The sequence below is a fragment of the Oreochromis aureus genome, linkage group 23 (genome assembly GCF_013358895.1).
Source record: "Oreochromis aureus strain Israel breed Guangdong linkage group 23, ZZ_aureus, whole genome shotgun sequence".
Classification (NCBI taxonomy): Eukaryota; Metazoa; Chordata; class Actinopteri; order Cichliformes; family Cichlidae; genus Oreochromis; species Oreochromis aureus.
The window spans coordinates 38,575,816-38,596,116 of NC_052963.1; the positions used below are offsets into that span (position 1 = coordinate 38,575,816).

Sequence of the window (20,301 nt, forward strand, 5' to 3'; positions counted from 1 at the left end):
ATTTGAAGATTTTCTTTTTTCTTTTTATTTTTTTGATAAATTGTTAAATTAAAAACATCTCTTTACAGCTGAGCACTGGTAAGTCAAGTTTTGCATTTAAGAAAAAAACTTTCACTGTTTCTTCTTTTCTGCTTTGTCTGTCTTGGGCACTCTGAAACGTGTCTTCTGGGAGTATAGCAGATTCTTGGCAAAGATTCTGGGAATATGGCCCATGTACAGGAGAACAGCCAAAGTCATACCTAGAAATCACATGTTTATGTATTGTGTTCATTTTTAAAGACCTGAAAGTACATGCACATTTAATCAGTTTACCTGTGAGAGAGCCCAGCCAGTAAACCACTGCATACTCTGCAAAGGTAAATCCAGAACAGTGGAAGGTGAGTCCATACGCCAGTGATGGATTCATGTAAGCTGAGGTATAACCTTTGGCTGAAGAAAAGAATAGAAAAATACAGTTTTTGTTAAATTTTCAGCTTAAGTCAGCTTAACTTTCAAAGTCAAAATTAAACCATTTCCTCTTTAAAAAAAAATGCAAATAAGGGATCTTTTGGCATCAAAAAGCAGAAGGTAAAATGTTTAAATAATACAACGATTAGGAAAGCCAGTTATTCCAAGGCTTACCTGAATGGGACAGGAATGTGAGGAGGACAGCGATCAGGGGCACTCGGATCAGAGCAGATCGGCGGCATAGGTTTAAGTGGATGAGGTGCAAGACGAGAGCACAGGCAAACTCGGTAAAAAATCCCTGAACCACAGAAACCAGCAGAGATGTGCTGCACTCACTGACCATCAGGTTTTTGATCATGTGCATGTCTGTCAGCTCCAGGCTCCAGTAGTATTTGGCTGCAAGAAGGCCTAGGTGAGCCCCAATAAACTGGGCAGCAACATCAAGCAGTGTGGTTACGGTGGTGGCCTCAAGCTTCAGGAATTTCTGCACAGCCAGGGTGGGATTCCCTGATGCATCACCACAGATTATACCATGTGTGAGCAGTACCACAAACAGTATGGTTAAAGTCACATCAGGACCCAAACCCCCGGCCCACTCGCCCACCTCCACGATGGTCTGCACCTCCAGCCAACATGCCACCAGCATGAAAGAAGACGTGAACTCTGAGATGAAGCTGAACCGTGGCCATTTTTTAAGCAGAAATCGAACTGAGACTACAAAAGTCACAGCAGCCACAAAGTATCCGACAGACGCATTCAGTCCAGACATGGCTCAGACGAGATGTCCCCTTCTGTGTTTTGAAGAAAATGAAATTAGTGAGGGGCTGAATTTACCACTGTGCTCACTGTTTGACAACGTGGCACATGCACAGACACATTTCTTATCAGAGACACGTCAGGGTTTTTATCCCACAACCACCTGCCAAAATACACGTGGGCTTTTTCAAGGTCAGGTCAGAAAGCTGGCCTTTATTCAGTGATCATTTATTATCATCATTTTGTAAAAGCTCAGGTTAAAATGACTCCCCACTCTGTGCAGAAGAAATAAATGTACTGTGAATTTGTTTCTTGATACTGAAAAGCTTGTTTTTTTTTTTTGTTTGTTTTTTTAAATTTTTAGATAAAATTCATATATGAGGATTATACAGCCTGGAGTCTATATAGTAAATTGAAGCATGTATTGGTGATAGTTATAATTTTTAACACTGAATCAGTGTAGACCTTTTTCCCTAAGGGACTCAAGCTACTCTGAGCTATTGCACAGAAAATACATTTTTTGCAAGAAGGTTACCACAAAACCCAGATTTCAATGTCAAGAATGTGAATACAATGTATTTTGTAAAATTTAAACAATGTGATTAACAAAGTCTGCACAGGGCATACAGTAACACAGAGGTTCTCAAACTGTGGGCCAGGCCACAGTTTGAGAACCTCAAGTGCCAAATGTATCCCTCTTACAGTGGTTTGGAGTGCCAAACCACTTATCCAGGAGACAGCAGCCTCCGGAGAAACCCATACCTCCATCCCTCTAGCTACCTCCTCCATCTCACCTTGGTGAATACTGAGGTGTTCCCGGGCCAGCCAAGAGATGTAATCTCTCTGTGGCAAGGGTGTACCCTGGGGCCTCCTCCCGTTTGGACATGCCTAGAACACCTCGCCCAGGAGGCATCCTGATTAGATGCCTAACCACCTCAGCTGTAGGAGCTATTTATATGACCCCTATGGAAAAGAAAACATCAAATGGAAAGAGCACCTGGTGGTTACACCTTAGCCCAAATGTGTATATATATATATATAAATAAATGTAGCATGTATGTCCTAAGACGGCAACATGATGAGTAATGCTACAAGAACTCTACCACATATATAGCAGATATAAATGGCAAAGGACAGAAGTTCAAGACATTCCTGATCATAGGACAGATATGAGGCAGCAATAAAACTCTTAACCTTATCTGCACATATCTTAAAATTTCCCTTGTGTGCGTTAATGCGTTTTCTTCAAGCCTCGATAATCTACAACCCTCAAAATATAAGAAAAGAAAATTAGGTTTAAAATACAACCTGTTAATTAAAGTGACAGATGTTAAAACTGTTAATAATTTTTAACAAGAGTCACAAATATAAAACACAATTCAAGACAATCCATCCAACAATTAATGAGATATTACAGCCTGGCATATTTTCTTAAAACTGGACTGAAAGAAAACAAAAATTATCTGCTTTGAATCAAATTCACCTTTACCAGTTTTGTGTAAATTTCTGTATCCAGAAGACTTTTATTATCCATTCATGTTTGGGATAAAAGCATCATGTTTTCTAATCTTCCCAATAGCAGTGGCCTCAATGCTCCTGCAAACTAATCAGGAATAGCCCAAGGAAGAAAAGTAAACCCCCATCAACAAAGGCCCATCTTGACAACCTACTCCTCTTCTCCAAAGGATAAACAAGTTATTGTTGTCTAACAAATTTCAGCTTACTACTTCATCAGGGTCATGATGAAGGCAATAAGCTGAAAATATGTTAGTCAAACAATAAAGTTATGGCATTTCCTACACGTGTTGCTGTAGCTTTAACCTCTGAACGTGCACCTTGGAAGTAGGTGAGGTGAGCATATTTCGGAACAGGGGACACTCAGAGCTCTGTTGTCTCCAGAACATACTTGTTCCTGTCATGTGCTTAAACAATATTTGTCAGGTCTTTTTCAGTATTGTGGCAAAAAGGTGTAATTGTTTGTTTTGCACTCACAAGGAATGTGTTTGCCTCCATCTTGTGACTGAGAGTAAACATGGTACATTTTATACGTCTTAATGCATTCTCAATCATCCAGGTAAGTAAATCTCCAAAGGTTGAGTCTGTTTTTCTGGATGTAGCGTTTTCAGTGGGAGAAACGTTTCGTCACTTGGCCATTGATCAGTGGTTGTTGATCAGTGGTCATGAGAATTTGCATAATCATGATGATGGAACTGACCTCCCAGCCAATTGTTCCTTAAGTAGGCTGGTTTCAGTCATTATGCAAATGTACTGTTTATAAGATTAGGGGAACCTGCAGTCAGCTGAGACTGAAGAAGTCACTTGGAAAACGCTACGTGCAGATGAACAGAATCAACTTTTGGAGATACATTTTATACTGCTGCTGCACATGATCATAGTATGAAATATGATTCATGCAATTAATTGCATGGGTTACTTATAGCTGTATATGTAAAACCACAAATCTAAAACTTGTGTGAAAAATCTTGATGCAATAATAAATTAGGGCTTTAGTTTCACTGACCATATTAGGACTGTAACTAAATCAGCCTTTTGGAATCTTAGTAATTTGGCTAAACTGAGATATTTTTATCTGGAGAAGCTCATTCATGCTTTTTTTTCTGTAGAGTAGACTGTTGCAATGATCTTTTTTCTTGGCCTCCCATATCACTCCAATTCTCTGCTCCCTGCATTGGCTTCCAGTAAAATATAGAATTGAATTTAAAATATTACAGATTTTTTATAAATCTTTGAATGATTTTGGCCCTAAATATAAATCTATAGTGTTTAATGTATACAAACCTAGTAGGTCTCCAAGGTCTGCAAGATCTGGTCACCTAGTAGTGCACATATCCAAAAATAAAAACAAAGCTTTTTTAAATATAAATTATATATGTTTGTGGGGTTTTTTTTTTAATGTATTTTATTATAATTCTTCCAAACACAAATGTATACAGAACAAAGTACACACACACACACACACACACACACACAACTAAACTAAACTAAACTAAAAAGGCAAAGCAAAAAGAAAATAACAATTTTGGGGGTAAATGTTGTCACGGTCAAAACATTACAATTTTCCAAGAGAATAAAAGAAACAAAAAATAAAAGACACCTCATCACCACATTGAAATATATGCATGCCATTTTTCCCATAAGGCATCATATTTGGCTTTTTGCCGTCTTAAACTGTTGGTCAGCTGTTCCATGCATTGGATCGTCATAATGTACTTTCATTATGACAATCCATTGCCCTGTAGGAAGCAATACCTAGTTATAGCCGTCGTAGTTGCCACCATAAACATTTTCAATAAATATCTATTGCATTTGGGCATTTTGGAACCAGCTACCGATTTTGGTCAGATCGTCTCTAACCATAGCTATTTTTTAAAAAGCACAGCTTTGTTCACGGTTGCTAACTAACAGTGTAGCTGTGCCATCACCGTTGTTTTAATTTTTGTTGTTTTTATTGTTATTGCCGTTATTATCTTTTATCTTGGATTTCAAATTTATCTTGAATAGCTGTAGTGTTTGAAATGTGGTGAATAAATAACTTGTCTTGCCTAACCCCCAATTAAATGTAGTAAAGAACAAACAAAACTTCTAATTTGTGATTGGACTAATGGCGTCACATGTCAGGTTAAAAACCGGGAAGTGCCGAACTGCCTGTAAATCAGTTTGTGAAAGGTGGGGGGATAATAAAGCAGCAGAAAAGATCAAATATCCATCCAGTTCCTGCTTTAAGTTTAATGCTCCATGTAAAAAGAAAGTAGAAATGCAAAAAATAAGCTAAGCCTGGCTGGTCATTTCATTCCCAGTGCTAGCTTTGTAAAAACAAACAAACAAAAACCCGTTCATTTCATTATAGTGGTTAAATTTGTTGCGCGTAATGTGATGCTCAGACTTGGGCGGAAGTTGTGAAACGTGTGTGTGTGTGTGTGTTTGTGTGTGTGTGTGTGTAGGTGGGTGAGCCTACAGTGAAGAAGTGATGGGCAGGGGAAGAGCCGACTCTCAGAGAGGAATGAGAACTTGTCGGGGATGGCGGACAAACCTCCGACGCTGGTCGTGAAGCTGTTTGCCGCCGGGTTTTACGGTCTCAGCTCGTTCCTGATCGTCGTGGTGAACAAGAGTGTCCTCACTAACTACAGGTAACGGCATAGCAGTAACGCATGTAACGGTTACGGTCGATAAGCTGTTTCCATGCTAGCTAACCTAGCTTGTGGAAGTTGTGCAGGCTGAGCAGCGCAGGCAACACCACGGTGCTGATTAGCCTAACGGCAACTTTTATCCAGTGATGGTAATCTTGTGGTTCACACTGCAGGGAGCTTCTCTTTCTGTTTGGCCTACGTTGGGCAACATTTTAACCCTTGAGTGTTAAGTACGAGGTTAGCTTACTAACTACAGTGTGCTGAGCTTCTAAAGCATTAAAATTTACTGGAGTTTCATCTCTACTTTTTTCAGGTTCCCGTCGTCGATATGTGTCGGAATAGGACAAGTACGTGATACGTGTAACTTCTTCTTTTTTTGTTAACCAAGCTGACACCACACCTTAAAACCAGGCAGGTATCGACACTGATTTCTTCATGAATCTCTGTGCAGATGTTAGCCACGGTGATTGTGCTGTGGGTGGGCAAGGTTGCAAGGGTGATCAGCTTCCCAGACTGCGATGAGACCATACCTCGCAAGGTGAGACTCACCTGTCTATTTATTTATGTCATTTTCTAAATGAAGAGCACCAGTCATTTATTACTAGTTTCCAGAGGTCCATGTGCAGTCTGTTCATCTCTTAATAAACAGTCCAAATAACAAATGCAGAGGCCTAACATGTATAATTTGGCCAATATAAGCAACTGTTCGCCCATTAATAGCATATCAGTATTGACATATATTTAAAAAAAGAAAACAGATTCATTAGAAATAGTTTAGCAGTGTCTGCAGTACCTGAGGTGACTGTGGTTTAGAAAGTAGAGGGAGTTATTGTCCTTTAATTGGAAAGGTATAAATGTTTTTGGGCTAAATATTGAACCCCAAATTGTGTGAAACATTAAGCACTGTACACATAGAGTAAGTGGCTTGTAACCCGAAAGCATTTATGCATTAAGTTAAGCTGTGTCTAACTAGATGAAATATATTGCTGAAAACTAGCATACTCTATATGCATAAGAAATATTAGCCTTTATTTTTTTTCTTCACCCTTTGAAAAATGGCATTGCCCCCCAGAAACTAGAATAGGTCAGGTTTATGGTGATCGTTGCCTGTCCATCAGATAATTCATTTAACCATGCTGGAGCTGTTCTTTCTTAACAAAACCTCCCTATTCTTTCTTTTCTTTTTTTTCCTAGACATTTCCTCTACCTCTCCTGTATGTGGGAAATCAAATCACTGGTTTGTTTGGAACCAAAAGGCTAAAGTAAGCTGCTCATTTTGTAACAATTCACACAGTTAAAAACAATTTGGCTATTAATGTTGACGTTTTTAACGTTTAATGGATTTTCTGTCACCGTTTACGCCCTGGTGCACCAGTCTGCCCATGTTTACAGTCCTCAGGAGGTTCTCGATCTTATTCACTATGCTGGCCGAGGGATTTCTGCTCAAGTAAGATCACACACAACAGATAACCTACTTTTCTTCGCCATGTACTGGTCCTTTTTTTGTCCGGTTCCAGTTCTAAGTGGTCATATTGAATTTCTTTACTGTCTTTAATTTCTGGCAGGAAGAAATTCTCCAGACCAGTTCAGCTGACAGTGTTTACAATGATCCTTGGGGCGTTTATAGCCGCGAGGTAAGTTCTACTAAATCCAGGTGTGCTGGCTGTTAACCAAGATTTACCTTCACTACAAAGAGGTGCTTTGTCGGGATATAGGTCCACGTTTAGTTGCCATTATCTTCAAGGAAGTTAGACACATGTTGTAAAGGAGCCCTGCCTAAACGCAGCTTAACTACAGCTTAAATGTTAGCCAACTGAACACATTATTTATTTTCTTGACACTTTCGATTGCCTTTTCTTCTTTCTGATCCTAGTGCTGACTTATCATTTGACCTGCAAGGCTACATGTTCATTCTCCTGAACGACATCCTGACTGCAGCCAACGGAGCCTATGTAAAGCAAAAATTAGACGCAAAGGTATGTGATGGCAGCATCTGATGAATAGGGACCATTGTTGGGTGGGAGCTGTATTTGGCATTGAGCTGATTATGTGTGAATGTAGAGAACTCGAACTGTCCTTCAGTATCTTGCTCAAAAGAACTTAGCGTGTGGAAATACATTGAGTCAGTTCTTTTTACTCCCACTAATTTGATTAGATTAAATAGAGAAAATACTTGTGACTCATTGTTTTAGTAAAATATCGCTGTGCTTAACTAAACAGTTTTTTTGAGATTAGTCGTCAGATCTGTTTGGATTGACTCCGAAATATCTTGTTTAAGCTTGTTTAAGTCATATTTAATGTCACAAGGGCAAACTGAACTACTCAGTTCTCACGTTTCTGCAAGGGCCGATCCAAATTTAGTCTATGATGCCTATGGAGCGCCATCTCCTAGGGCTGAGCTATACAGAGGTGTGTGTATGAGTGAGGGGGTGAAGCCGATGAAACCAAGTGAAACAGAGCATACACAAGAAGTCTTGGGTGGTGCCATGCATGACATCTGTATGCTACTTAGTGAGGAATGCACTGAAAGGCTTGTGAATAGCACTCTGTTCTGGCTCTGCATATTACTTGTGTTTTCCTGTTGCTCCCTTCCCACCTGTTTCTCTACCCTTTTCATTTTTTCAGGAGTTGGGGAAATATGGATTATTGTACTACAATGCATTACTTATGATAATTCCCACTCTGCTGTTGGCTCATGTGACTGGAGATATGCAGAAGGTAAGGAGTTAGCATTTCTTATTCTACTTCTACTACTTTAACACTATATTTGTTAAATTAATGCTTTTTTTTAAAACCAAAGCTGTTATGATTTCAGTACCAACCAGTTATTGCTAGGTTTAATCCTGCATTTAAGTGAGTGCACATATGTCTAAGCATGGGTGTGTGCCGTAAATATGAGCTGTCTTTTCATTTGGTCAGTGTTGGCAGACATTCTGGGTTGCCCAGCTGGGGCCCAGCAGCCAGAAAGGCACAAAGATGCTATTATGCACCTAGCAGAGTTATTACAGCAGCATCAAGTACTTCCCTTGACTGAGCAACCACCATGGATATAAACTAAAACGCCTCAGTTTTCAGTCTGCTCACTTTCTATCAGTGAATGCGTGACATTACACATCAAAAACCACTAATGTAATATTTTACTTTACTAATCAAATGTGTTTCAATCATTTTTTTTCTTTGCTTTTAATGTTGAAACAAATATAATGTTTAATGTATTTGTTTCAGTTTGTGTTTCTCATACTCTGCTTCTCCTTTCAGGCAGTGGAATATGAGGGTTGGTCAGATGCATTGTTCCTCACCCAATTCACCCTGTCGTGTGTCATGGGGTAAGATATAGGCTTGAGATTAAATGTGGCATGCGTGAATTCACTATCAGTGCAACATCTGGATGATGGCAAATTTCGGTGATTTGCTCTTAGATCGGTATTGCAGTCTCAGTTCTATCTTACAGCTTGTCTACAATGTTGCATTAACATTTTGAAATCCAATTTCAGGCTCCAATAAACGTTGAGTGGTTTACAACATGATTACTTATTTATTTTTCCCAGGTTTATTCTGATGTATTCCACTGTGCTGTGTACACAGTACAACTCAGCATTAACAACTACTATCGTGGGCTGTATTAAGGTGAGCTGCATGCTTGAGGGAACTGTTGAATACAAAACAATGCAAAATGCTCAGGTTTGTTAATGTTTTCTCCATTTTTACAGAATGTCCTGGTGACATACATTGGAATGGTACTCAGTGGAGACTACATTTTCTCATGGACTAACTTCTTAGGTTTGAACATAAGGTAAACAGATCCCATGTGTAGCTGACTGTTTCTCCTGAATCCGAGGGTCAAATAATGTCACCCCTCCTCTCTGATACTCTGGCATAGACCTTCCCCTAGGGGAGTGAGAACTGAGGACCCGTGTAGTTGGAGCTTATTCTCTGGTGGTAGTAGTAGAATGCAAGTATATCCACCCCGGCTCGCTATCTGATCTGGGACACTTCCAAAGTGGAACAAAGATCCAGCTTTTCTCTAAGAAACTGGTTACAGATCCCAACTATATGTAATCAGTATCTCAACCTCACACATCACAAGCTTCACCAGAGAAGTTACAGTCCATGTATTGCTAGCTAGTCCTAGAAGCTGAGGACTGGACCACTGCCCCTTTGTGAATTGCCACCTTAATGTGGCAGAGGGGTTTGTGTTTTCCAAAGATCCCAGAAACTATGTCGTGAACGGCAATCTTCCCCTGGTTGGGTCTCCTAAAGGAAGCTGGGAGTGGTTCAGAAAGCCAATATGATGACCTAAAGATCAAGGGACCAGCTTACCCTGCCTGAGACTTGGTTTCCAGGGTCGTACCCTGGAGCTGGGCATGGCGGCCGGGCCTTAGCCCACGAGGGCATGAACAGACTTAGCCTGAAGTAGTTACAAGTCTGCCATCCTGTGATCCCACCACCTACAGGAGGAGCTGTAGGGGTTCAATTTTATGCAGACTGGGCAGTGGTGCACAAAATGTTACTTCTTTTGAAGATAAGATAAGATAAGATAAGATAAGATAAGATAAGATAACCTTTATTAGTCCCACACGTGGGAAATTTGTTTTGTCAGTATGAAAAATCTGATACAGAATCAGAAATGAAACAGTCTGATTAAATATAGTATGATGAGCACTAGCATGATAATTCTTGTTTCTCAGTTTAAATACAAACTGTTCTCAGCATCTTTTCTTCTGGTGGGAAAATAAAAAGTTTCTGTTGACACAGATAATACAGATAATATTGCATCCCAGCCCTGCGGGAATTCAGATGTGTCAGCTGGATCTTATTTCTAGTTCTACAACTTTGATCTGCTGTAACATGTTCCCCTAATGTTGTTTTGATACAACATTTTCATGTCACCACCAGTAAAAGCCTTTCTCCCCTTCCTATGACATTAATCCAAAAACGTCTTGATGCATTCTCAATCATCCAGGAAAGTAAATCTCCAAAAGTTGAATCTGTTCATCTGGACGTAGCGTTTTGTGGGAGAAACGTTTCGTCACTCATCCAAGTGACTTCTTCAGTCTCAGCTGACTGCAGGTTTCCCCAATCTTATAAACAGTACATTTGCATAATGACTGAAACCAGCCCACTGAAGGAACAATGGGCTGGGAGGTCACTTCCTTAATCATAATTATGCAAATTCTCATGACCATTGATCAACAATCACTGACCAAAACCCACTGATCAAAGACCACTGATCAATGGCCATGAGTACCATTCACAGAGATTTGGGGAATGGCTGCAATCACAGCATTGTAAGATGGCGAAAGATGTACCCTTAGGTCCAAAAACCCTTCTCTGTTCAAAAGTAAGATGGTGTATTTTCTGTTAAATACATATGTGCATTTAGTCTCTGTGGATAGTTGTTTATGTACTTTAACATGGTTACTCTCTCAATTTTGTTGCAGTATTGCTGGCAGCTTGGTGTACTCGTACATCACTCTTACAGAGGAACAGTCCAGCAAAGCAAATGAAAACACCAAGCTGGATATCAAGGGCAAGGTGGTTGTATGACAGACACTGGATTGTTTTGTTTTTTGTTATTCTTATGCTGATGAACAAAAAAAACTCTATTTTTTAGTAAAAGTGTAATTTATGGAGTATTTTGGCAGTAAAGGCATGGGATTGGTGGGAACAGTGTTCCAGACACTTCCGTAGTGTGTTATTGTGGAAATGGAGCAATACCATTGCCATGCCTCTCTGCTGCTACCATGGTGACGAAACCCTCCCGAGTGTTTGTAGGTTGATTTTTAGATAAGTTTCTTTGGTTTTTTTTAATGTTGTATTTTGATACTGTTCTTGTGAGCTTTGAGAATAAGGGAACGTTAGATGAAAAATATTTATACAAACATTTGATATTTAGACAGAACATTTAATGTTAAATGTTGAGATGATGGAAATTTTCTTGAACACAGGTGCGAACAGCTGGATACATCAGCTGGTGTGTACTTATGAGTCAATGGGAATATTAAGTAACTTATTTAAAAAGGCACAATCCTTGTTCTTGCCTTTCAGTTTTGCTGTTTACAAGGAATGTAACTATAGATGCCTTTCTGAGCACAGTGAGATGCACTGACACTGTCATTTTCCGTTTAACTCTTTGTCCCCATACATTTCTTGATTCTTTTTTTTTTTTTGCGCAAACACTGTCACACACTTGTTAAAGACGCACGTAACGACACTGACCTGACCTCATCCTTTAAAACAACCAAAGCGGATGGGCAGCAGGCCGTCAGTTCTCATCAAGGATTGTGGCTTTAAATAGTTTTGCCTTCTTTTATTGGGAGATAATTTGAGATGACGGTTTACATTTTGCTCCCTCAGTATTAGAGAATGTTTGTTGTGGACTCTTAAAGCTGTAACTGGTTCTCTCTATGCAGAATTAACAAACAGTATATATGGTTTGTTATTTGTACAAGGGGATCATTTGTTTGTGTGTGTTTTTTGACAAAATGTGATCGCACTTTTAACTGAGGTAGCATCTGCAGAAGAGTGACTAACAGCCACGCCTCCTGTTATAGTCATTGAGATTAATGTATGTTCCTGAAATTTATTTCAGGGTTTTGTTTTTTTTTTTGTTTTTTTTTTTAAGTACTATGAGAGGAACTCTGTTTTGTTTTTCTTCTTTTTTCAATTATCAGGTACAAGTGTCTGCTTTTAAAAAAACAAAACAAAACTTTTTAATATCATCAGTTTATATTTATTACTTTTTTTAGACTTATTAATTTGTAGGTGGAGTGGCTAGTGAATTGTTGATGCTGATCACATCTCAAACACAGTAACCATGATCTTGTAGCTGGAACACAATGTATTTTTTACATTAAAAACTCTTGACTTTATACAGTGGTTGTTTGTATTGCTGTAATGTCATTTCAGCATCTAACAGAATGTTCAGAGTACACACTTGAGTGTTTTGTAAGATTGCACCTTTTTTATGCCAAACGTCGTAAGACAGCATTTATGCTGAGTAAATGTTCAAAGTTATGATGGGTGAGATACTTTACAGTCTTTGTACTTTCAGACTTTGTTACTCCCTGGGGGGGAAAGTGCCAAATTGATTACAGCAATGCAGGATGAAAAGACTAAATATCTGCCGGTTTACCTCACAGGTTGATAAGATATCCTCCAAGGCTAAGTCCAGCTTCTCTAGTTCAGCTCCAACCAGAGACCCTTAGCTGTTTGCCTTTTTATGGCACACCATAAAAAATAGAATGTTAGCCAAACTGATACTTTTTAACATCTGCATCATTAGCATTCCCTGTTTAGCCAGATGTTGTGTTTCTAAAGTAATCCATTTTCTAGTTTCAGAAACTATGAAAAACACGTTTGAAAACGCTGATGCTCACTCCAAGTTAATTCAGCGTGGCTCTAACTGACTGTCTAAATATGCTGTTTCCAGCTCTTCACAAACTACAGTAGCATAATGGCGCCCCCTTCTGCAACACCTTTAAAATGCTGTCGGCCCACTTTTAAAGTTTTACACTAGATATGTGCTGAAATCTACTCTAAAACACATTGTGTTTTCTTAAGAACAATTTAGTATTTTAAAGGCATAAATGTAGAGAGTTTAGTCCGCACTAAGCTTGACAAAAGGGCTTCTACCTTAATTATTTTCTAATTTGCCACCACTAGGAGGCAGCAAATGCTGTAGTAAGCAGATTTTTCTTAGTTACCATCAAAGCCCTCACAAATCACACTATTAACTCCTCTTAATGACCAGACAATACAGAAGTATGAGTTGGCACTCTCTGAAAGCATGTGGTTGGTACAAGTCTGTAAACCAGTGCTGCTCAATCCAGATATACAAAGACTCCCAGAGTCAGTAATTTAAAAGTCATTTCAGTCATACTTGCAACTCATTTCTATCCAGTGCATGTAGCACAGAAGCAGGTATTAAGGACATCTACTCTCACTGATATAAAAAGCCAAGAGGAGAAAAACGATCTAACACAGCAGCTGAGCTGTTATGAATGACTTTTTCAATAAGTATATTCACTGTTACATTGGCAAACTACAAGAAGTCTGATGGGCAGTACCACACAAGATCACCACAGCTAACAAGAGGGCCTTGTGTGCTGCTGAATGTGGAATCTGCCAAAGGACCTCCCTTACCTAAAATCAAGTGTATTTCCAGCACAAAGAACATGTTAATCAACCCAAAGTGGGCCTAGAAGAGAGCATATTTCTCCAATATTCATTGGCTCCCTGTTAAGTCCACAATCAAATTTAAAAACCTTAAATACAAAGTTTTGAATAATTAGGCCTCATCTTATCTTAAAGATCTCCTAGTAGCAGATCACCCCAATAGAGTACTTCGTTGTTGGACTGCTGGTGTACTTGTGGCTAGGATATTTAAAAGTAAAATGAGAGGTACAGCCACAGCTTTCAGGGTGTCTTCTGTGGAATCAGCTCCCAGTTTAGATTTTAGACACACACACTCTCTTTTAAGATTGGGTTTAAAACTTTTCTTTTTAAATTAAGCTTATAGTTGAGGCCGGATCAGGTGACACTGAACCCTCCCTCAGTCATAGGCTGAGGCTCTGCTCTCTTCAGTGTCTTTTTAGCCTGTTTCCCCCCTCTCACTCCCAGCCAGTTGCACCAGTTGGTTGCAACTACCCGAGTCTGGTTCTGTCTAAGGTTTCTTCCTGTTAAAAGGGGTTTTTTCCTCTTGCTATATATATAAAATTAAAGTGAGATGAATTGAAAACATCTTATATTGTGTGCAACATATTAGTGTACAACTCTGGAGGGATTGATTTAGATAAAAAACAAAAACAAAAACCCAGCAAGCGTTGGTTGAGGCATGAAATTTATAGAAAATATGTTTAATACAAAAAGTCACATGTTGAAACATCATGGATACAAACCCACTACCATTAACAACTCATGACCTTCTCTGACCTTGCTGGTCATAACTTAAATGAGCACAACTAAACCCATTACACCTCAAACTTAAACTGTCGTAAATATCCACAAATGAATGTAAAAGGTAACCTAAACTAAACTAAATACTCCTACCACATTTAAATTGATATACAATATACACATTAAAAACCAGCTGAACTTACAGACAGCAGTGTCCTGTCTTACATGTGCAGCTTACATGTTGCATTGCTTTGTTTTTTTTAAAGTCCCACAAATGGGCACATAAAAAGGCACCTTCATCAGTCCAGTCTGAACAAAACAGAACAGTTTTAACATCCGCACTATGCTGCAAATTCTCAATTATGGAAGTGCTGGTGTTAACGGCAGTTTCACACAGACATGTGCTACAAACAGAAGAAAGACGAAACACATTGATTGATGCATTTCAACCAGGCAGGTGCAAAAAGGAGGGACCGTCACTGGCAGGAAGAGATTTAACATTTCAATGTGCACAGACACAGCTTAAAAGAAATGAGCACAGATCCTCAGTGTTCAGAGTGTGAAACAAAGACTTCAGAGATATTCAAACTATGACTAAAACAGCCTGAGAGAACTGTAGTGGAAAAACACAACTTAAATATAATTTGATTTCACTTCAAGCCTACATAATTTTCCCCATAGAGAGAGTGCATAAACACCCTAATGTACAACAAACTGAGGTCTTATAAAATAAAGCACAAGGAATTCAAGATACAGACCACACAATATTTTAAATCTTCACCAGTATATACAAAATAATATTCTCCTTTTAGGCAAAATGCAAGGTTCAAATTTGCACGGAGGCCATCCTGGGATATTAAGTGAAAACATCAAATGCAGAGATTCATTCAGGTCTTCAGACATTTGCTTACGGGACTCCCAGAAGGTCACAAAGGGTGTTCTTATGCTCGATGCTATGCATCACTTCCCCATTTGATCCAAAGAGAAAGTCTTAATGTATTATAATGTAATAATTATGTACAGTGTTAGTGCTGCTGATTATAACCACAAGTGGGCAGACCCCTTGCTGGCAATTTAATACAGACCTGCCTGAGCTACAAGTCTAGATATACTACAAACCATAGTAGTGTGTGCCATGTGTACTAGCAAGTCTCCTGCCGTATCTGATAGAAGAAAAGGGGTCAAATGAGTGTCTGCTCAACCAGCATCACCTGTGGTAAGTGGCAGTACCAATGCCTTTCACACTGAACACATGATATCAGGTAATGTAGGATGCAACACCCTGTAGGATGTTTATTGACCAAGGGAAATTCAAGAGGTAATGGAAAAGTTACTGCATATGTATTAATGTACGTCTTTCTCTCAGTTTCATTGTGAAATTCTGGGGGCACTATTATTGTTACTATTACAGACATTTAGCCTAAGCAGACCCACATCAACTCAGCAAATTTCAATACTTTCAACCACCTCAGAAAATGTCCCCACACTATTTTCTGGATCAATGCATGACTAGACAGCAGATCACTACAACCATCAAAGCTGCTAAACAAAAATAGCTATTTAATGCCATTTGTCACCACTGATTTACACTGATCAACAGAACAATTATCACGGGAGCAGATCAAGAGTCTACCTGTTGGACGACTCTCACAACTAGACCGACCTGCTGTACGACAGAGTCTTCCTCCCTCGCCTCAACAATAAATACAAACAAGCTGTTTACAGTTTAACTAATGCACAGCACAGCTAAAAGCGGCGCTGACTGCATACCACAGTAAAAGTGTTCTTTTTCATCTCAACAGGAGCTAGGAGAACTAAAGATAGTACAACCTTGCACTCAGGGGCGCACACACGGGCACACACTCACACCCACACGTTCTTAAAGCAATAAAAGGGAAGCTAGACAAACCTGTGACACTACCCTGAATATGGGATAAAAACTCCACCCAACCAGAAAGACTGGGAGTGAGCAGAATTGGAGCAGTTGCAGTTTCCCTAACTAAAGGGGCCCTTTTGTTGCATACATATAAAAAATATCCAGTGGATTGGGTTGTTTTCCCGATCCACAACATCTACAACAAAGCTTAAAAATCCACTGGCTCAATGTTACTATTAAGGCAACTGTAGTAGTGAAAGGAAATCTCCAGGCAGCCAACACCGTGAAGGCAAACTAGGTGAAAGGTGAGGCATTCCACACTGCACTCACTGACTCACCTCTCCACAAGCCTTATGGGAGAAACAAGGCAGTGTCCTTTTATTATTCCCAAAGGCGCGAGGAGAGGCAACTAGGCTTACCTGACATTTCATTGCACACTTTACAGAGGAAGACATTATGAATTAAATATATAAGTTATAGCTTCAATAAAAAAAGGAAGTGTTTGTCGATTTGTAAGGGACTGATTTAAAGGATCCAACAGTCCTGATGTGTCAGCTTTATAGTGCAACAAGGTTCTCGGCCATGTAACATAGGCTGTAGAAGTTACAGCCAATGCAGCAGAGGTTGCACAGAGAGGACAGCAGTCTGTAGAGCCAAAGGCGGCTGCTGAGGTGTCTGTATTTGACATCTGTCTCACATAGTTTAGCGTAAGCTTCACGGTTGGATGACAGCCCGATATCCTGACCCAGTCCGCATGCCTGCTCAATAAGATGCATGTCAGCCATGATCTCTGATGTCATTTGGCCAAACCACTGAGCATTGACGGCCGAAACCGTCACGGACACAAAGAAGATGAAGATCTGGTGGCAAAAGCAGAGAAAAAGATTTAGGAAATGTTCCAAAATGAGTGTCATGCAATGTAATAATATGATAAAACAAAACATACCTGAAAGGCTTCTCTGTCATCCAGCTTGTCACTTGGGTGATACACAGCATAGATAGTGAGGTTAAAGAAAGCACAGGCTGAACCGAGGTGGAGATAGAACGGGACCAGACGACTCTGAATAAAGCCATATGTGTGTCTGTTCAGGTGGTTGTTCATCACAAAACCTGAGCAGAATCAAGGACATTAGCTCCACAGGCAAAACCAATACTATTTTCTTTAAAAAAAAAAGAAAAAGAAAAGAAAGTTTTTTTATTATCTCATAGCAGTAACAACAAAGTCTCAAATCAGGTTTCACCTCAAAATTATAATTATATAATATAGATACAGGAATACATTTACATATAGTTTTTAGTGGCACTGACATAATATGACCACAGTTATACTAAAGAACCAAGATGAAAAGAAACATACTGCAGCGTTAAAGCTAACAGGAAGGTCAGCTGCTGCAAAGCATGCAGCTAAGTTTGTGAAGGGCATTCCTCCACAAGCAAGGAATGTACACACCTTAATAATAACAAAGTCAATATGTGTAAACTTTGCAAGCTACAAAAAGCCAGGTGCAACCAATGCAGTGCACTTTAAAAGCATTATATGCTTGACGATTCTGAAACTAAAAGTGTGTCACAAACATCCACAGTATTGTTTTGTGGCTCTATCTTTCTGTCCCATGATATGCATGTGGTGGTGTTAATGGGTAATCTGGTGAAAGCAGTAATGTTTAAAGACTGTAAAGTTACCAAGTGAAATTCAAATGTGTCAGAATAGTGGCACTAATTTCTTTTAGTCATGGCCAAGTGATCGGGCCTGTAAGAACCAAAACCTAAAAACCAAAGTATGACATGAATTGGGGTTTTGCAAAACTGTTTACCCCCCCCGCCCCGGAAATACTGAACACACTCTGATCCAGTCACTTATGTCACATTCAGGATGGCTGGGACTACACTGATACCAGGTTTTTTTCTCCATACTAAAGGGTTTGACCATTATGTCAAATACTGTCATTTTTGTTGGTTTTTCTACAATGGATATTGATTTAATCAAATACAAAATGTTCATTTGTTCATCAAATGGACATAAATATCATGAAAAGCACAGACCTATGTTAATTTAAGTAACACACTCAGCAGATGCCCCATACTTACATCTGTAGTTAACCCCCCAAAAAGACAGTTTTCACTAGGAAAAATTGTGCTTCAGTAATGACTATAAACTAAACAGTTATCTCATCATTGACCACTTGTACTTCCTATCATTCTCTTATCCTGTATTTGTGTGCATATGTGTGTTATACCCACTTGAAACGAACGTGACCCAAATCTGCATCCCCCAATAAGTGGAGATCAGAATCAGCTGCAGCAGCTTCACTGTGAAGGTGGGCTCTTGGTCAGTGGGCATGCTTTCTCCACGGCCTCCCTCTCCTCTTAGATCAGGTCTCCAATACAGTGTGCAAAACAGGTAATGCTTTTTACCTCCCACCACCTGGGGTTTTCCTCTTTTTGTTTCTCCCCTGAAAGGAGGACACTAGCAGGAGTACTCTTCGGCAAACATGCAAAATCAAAGTGCCATGAACTACAAATTTTGCCCTTAAACACTGAATTACCAATATACTGGCAAATCTTCTAAAGTAGCAATAAACTTTTGACGCAGCTTTACAAACAAAGCTTATCCAGCTTTCCAAATAACAATACATGCAATAAAGTAGGGCTTTACTTCCGTCACTGATTAAATCTGAGCACCTTGAACGACTGGAGGAGGAAACTATTATACTTGCACAATTAATAAACTACGAAAGTCGTATTAAATACAGTAAACCGACCATATATAGATCTTATTTAATACATAGTTTATTTTTAAGGAGCAGTACATAAAGGCTTCACAGGCGGTGTCTGATGTGTTGGAAATGAAATATTCAGTTAATCTGGAACACCTCTGCTGCACATAAAACTACACACGGAACTTCAGCTACAACTCAGAAGTGCTGTGATAATATTTCACTCGAAGGTGGGTCGATAGCTTTTAACGAGTCTGTGGCTTCTACAAATCGTCAAAGTCACCTTTACAATAATAAGTCAAGGCTAACGAAAAGTTGCTGGGTAGCTGTAGTAACAAAACTACACTGACTGACAGCTAACAGGTAGCTAAGGTTAACTGTGCGACTCACTTTATAAAACGTTTACTGAATAGCTAACAGAGCTTTAGAATGGTAAAAGAAAGAGGACTTAATGCTATAAACTTTGTGAAGAACCTACCTGTGTTGGCAAATGACTGCGGGCACCTTGCTGCTGTTGACTTTATAGTAAACTTACCAAACCGGCTGGCAGCTACTATCGCTGGCTGTAGAAGAGGGCGGACCCGCGAAGATGTCCCCTGGAAAAACTTCCCGTGTAGTCTTAACAGCAGATACTCGTTCCCCCTCAACAGGTAAAAGTTTCCATACACTCTGCAGTAAGAAAAAAAATTAATTAAAAAATTAATTGTGGTAACTAGGATGACTTTGGAAAGTAGCCCACTCCTCGTGTCCCTCTAGAAGTAAAACGATGTAATTTAATAGCTCATGACACTAGTTTTAAAGCATGATCTTCAAAAGTTGCAGACCACAAATTTACAGACCACATGGGAATGCAGGATTGCAGACACAGTCGGTGACCCCCAACTGTCTAAGTCTGTGGTGAGTTCATTAATCTACCTCTGCATGTCTTCTTTTGTATACTTTGCAGTTGAAGGCAGATATTTTACTGCGGCTACATTTATCTATGATGTGGTTTAAAGTGTCTCGTTTATCTTGTGTAGCCTGTAATTGTATAGGGATGCCTCTTGCAGTATTATCTTTGATGTACATCTATCAGGTCTTACTTTGCATTTCAGTATAATCTCTGTTTTGATTATAAATTGCCCATCAGCTTTACATGCTCTGCCCTCTAGTGACAGTAAGCAGCTACAGCATGTAGATGGTAGTCTGTAAAGTTGTGCATAGGTTCTGCGTAGGAGCAGTTGACAACCACACCTGTTCTTTTGAGTCTTTTCCTCAAGGAGAGGAACGGGACTTTATTTAGGACTCTTATTAAAGTAAACATTTCAGCCTCAATGAATATCATACTTAAATAAAAACAACAATGCCTCCTCATACTCACTGTACAGATTTGACCAGAATGACAAAACTAAATATGTTTCTGTTGTATTTTTATTTAATGTATTATTTATTTCAGATAGTATTTTTTCACACATAGTTT

At 39.3% G+C, this 20,301-nt stretch overlaps 3 protein-coding genes and 1 long non-coding RNA gene across 4 annotated transcripts; 1 reads left to right on the forward strand and 3 right to left on the reverse strand.

Annotated features, from left to right (window-relative positions):
* Position 1: 1 nt before the first annotated feature.
* On the reverse strand, positions 2-1,331 carry aqp12 (aquaporin 12). Its single transcript, XM_031753815.2, has 3 exons — positions 622-1,331; positions 313-429; positions 2-239 (listed from the first exon to the last, which is right to left on the reverse strand). The coding sequence occupies exons 1-3, from the start codon at positions 1,214-1,216 to the stop codon at positions 112-114; spliced, it is 840 nt and encodes a 279-aa protein (XP_031609675.1). The 5' UTR covers positions 1,217-1,331; the 3' UTR covers positions 2-111.
* A 672-nt stretch (positions 1,332-2,003) lies between these two features.
* Positions 2,004-5,280, reverse strand: LOC116331279. The gene is made up of 3 exons (XR_004200289.2): positions 5,180-5,280; positions 4,003-4,037; positions 2,004-2,166 (listed from the first exon to the last, which is right to left on the reverse strand). It is a non-coding gene; the product is annotated as an uncharacterized LOC116331279 (long non-coding RNA).
* LOC116331278 (UDP-N-acetylglucosamine/UDP-glucose/GDP-mannose transporter) lies at positions 4,998-12,223 on the forward strand. Its single transcript, XM_031753902.2, has 12 exons — positions 4,998-5,351; positions 5,665-5,698; positions 5,803-5,889; positions 6,546-6,613; positions 6,727-6,798; positions 6,917-6,985; positions 7,225-7,327; positions 7,977-8,069; positions 8,610-8,677; positions 8,900-8,978; positions 9,062-9,144; positions 10,793-12,223. The coding sequence occupies exons 1-12, from the start codon at positions 5,242-5,244 to the stop codon at positions 10,896-10,898; spliced, it is 972 nt and encodes a 323-aa protein (XP_031609762.1). The 5' UTR covers positions 4,998-5,241; the 3' UTR covers positions 10,899-12,223.
* A 1,953-nt stretch (positions 12,224-14,176) lies between these two features.
* Positions 14,177-19,507, reverse strand: si:ch211-121a2.4 (transmembrane protein 205). Its single transcript, XM_039607256.1, has 4 exons — positions 19,378-19,507; positions 18,367-18,578; positions 17,072-17,235; positions 14,177-16,985 (listed from the first exon to the last, which is right to left on the reverse strand). Exons 2-4 carry the CDS (start codon positions 18,464-18,466, stop codon positions 16,683-16,685), a joined length of 567 nt encoding a protein of 188 aa, XP_039463190.1. The 5' UTR covers positions 18,467-18,578; positions 19,378-19,507; the 3' UTR covers positions 14,177-16,682.
* Positions 19,508-20,301: the final 794 nt, after the last annotated feature.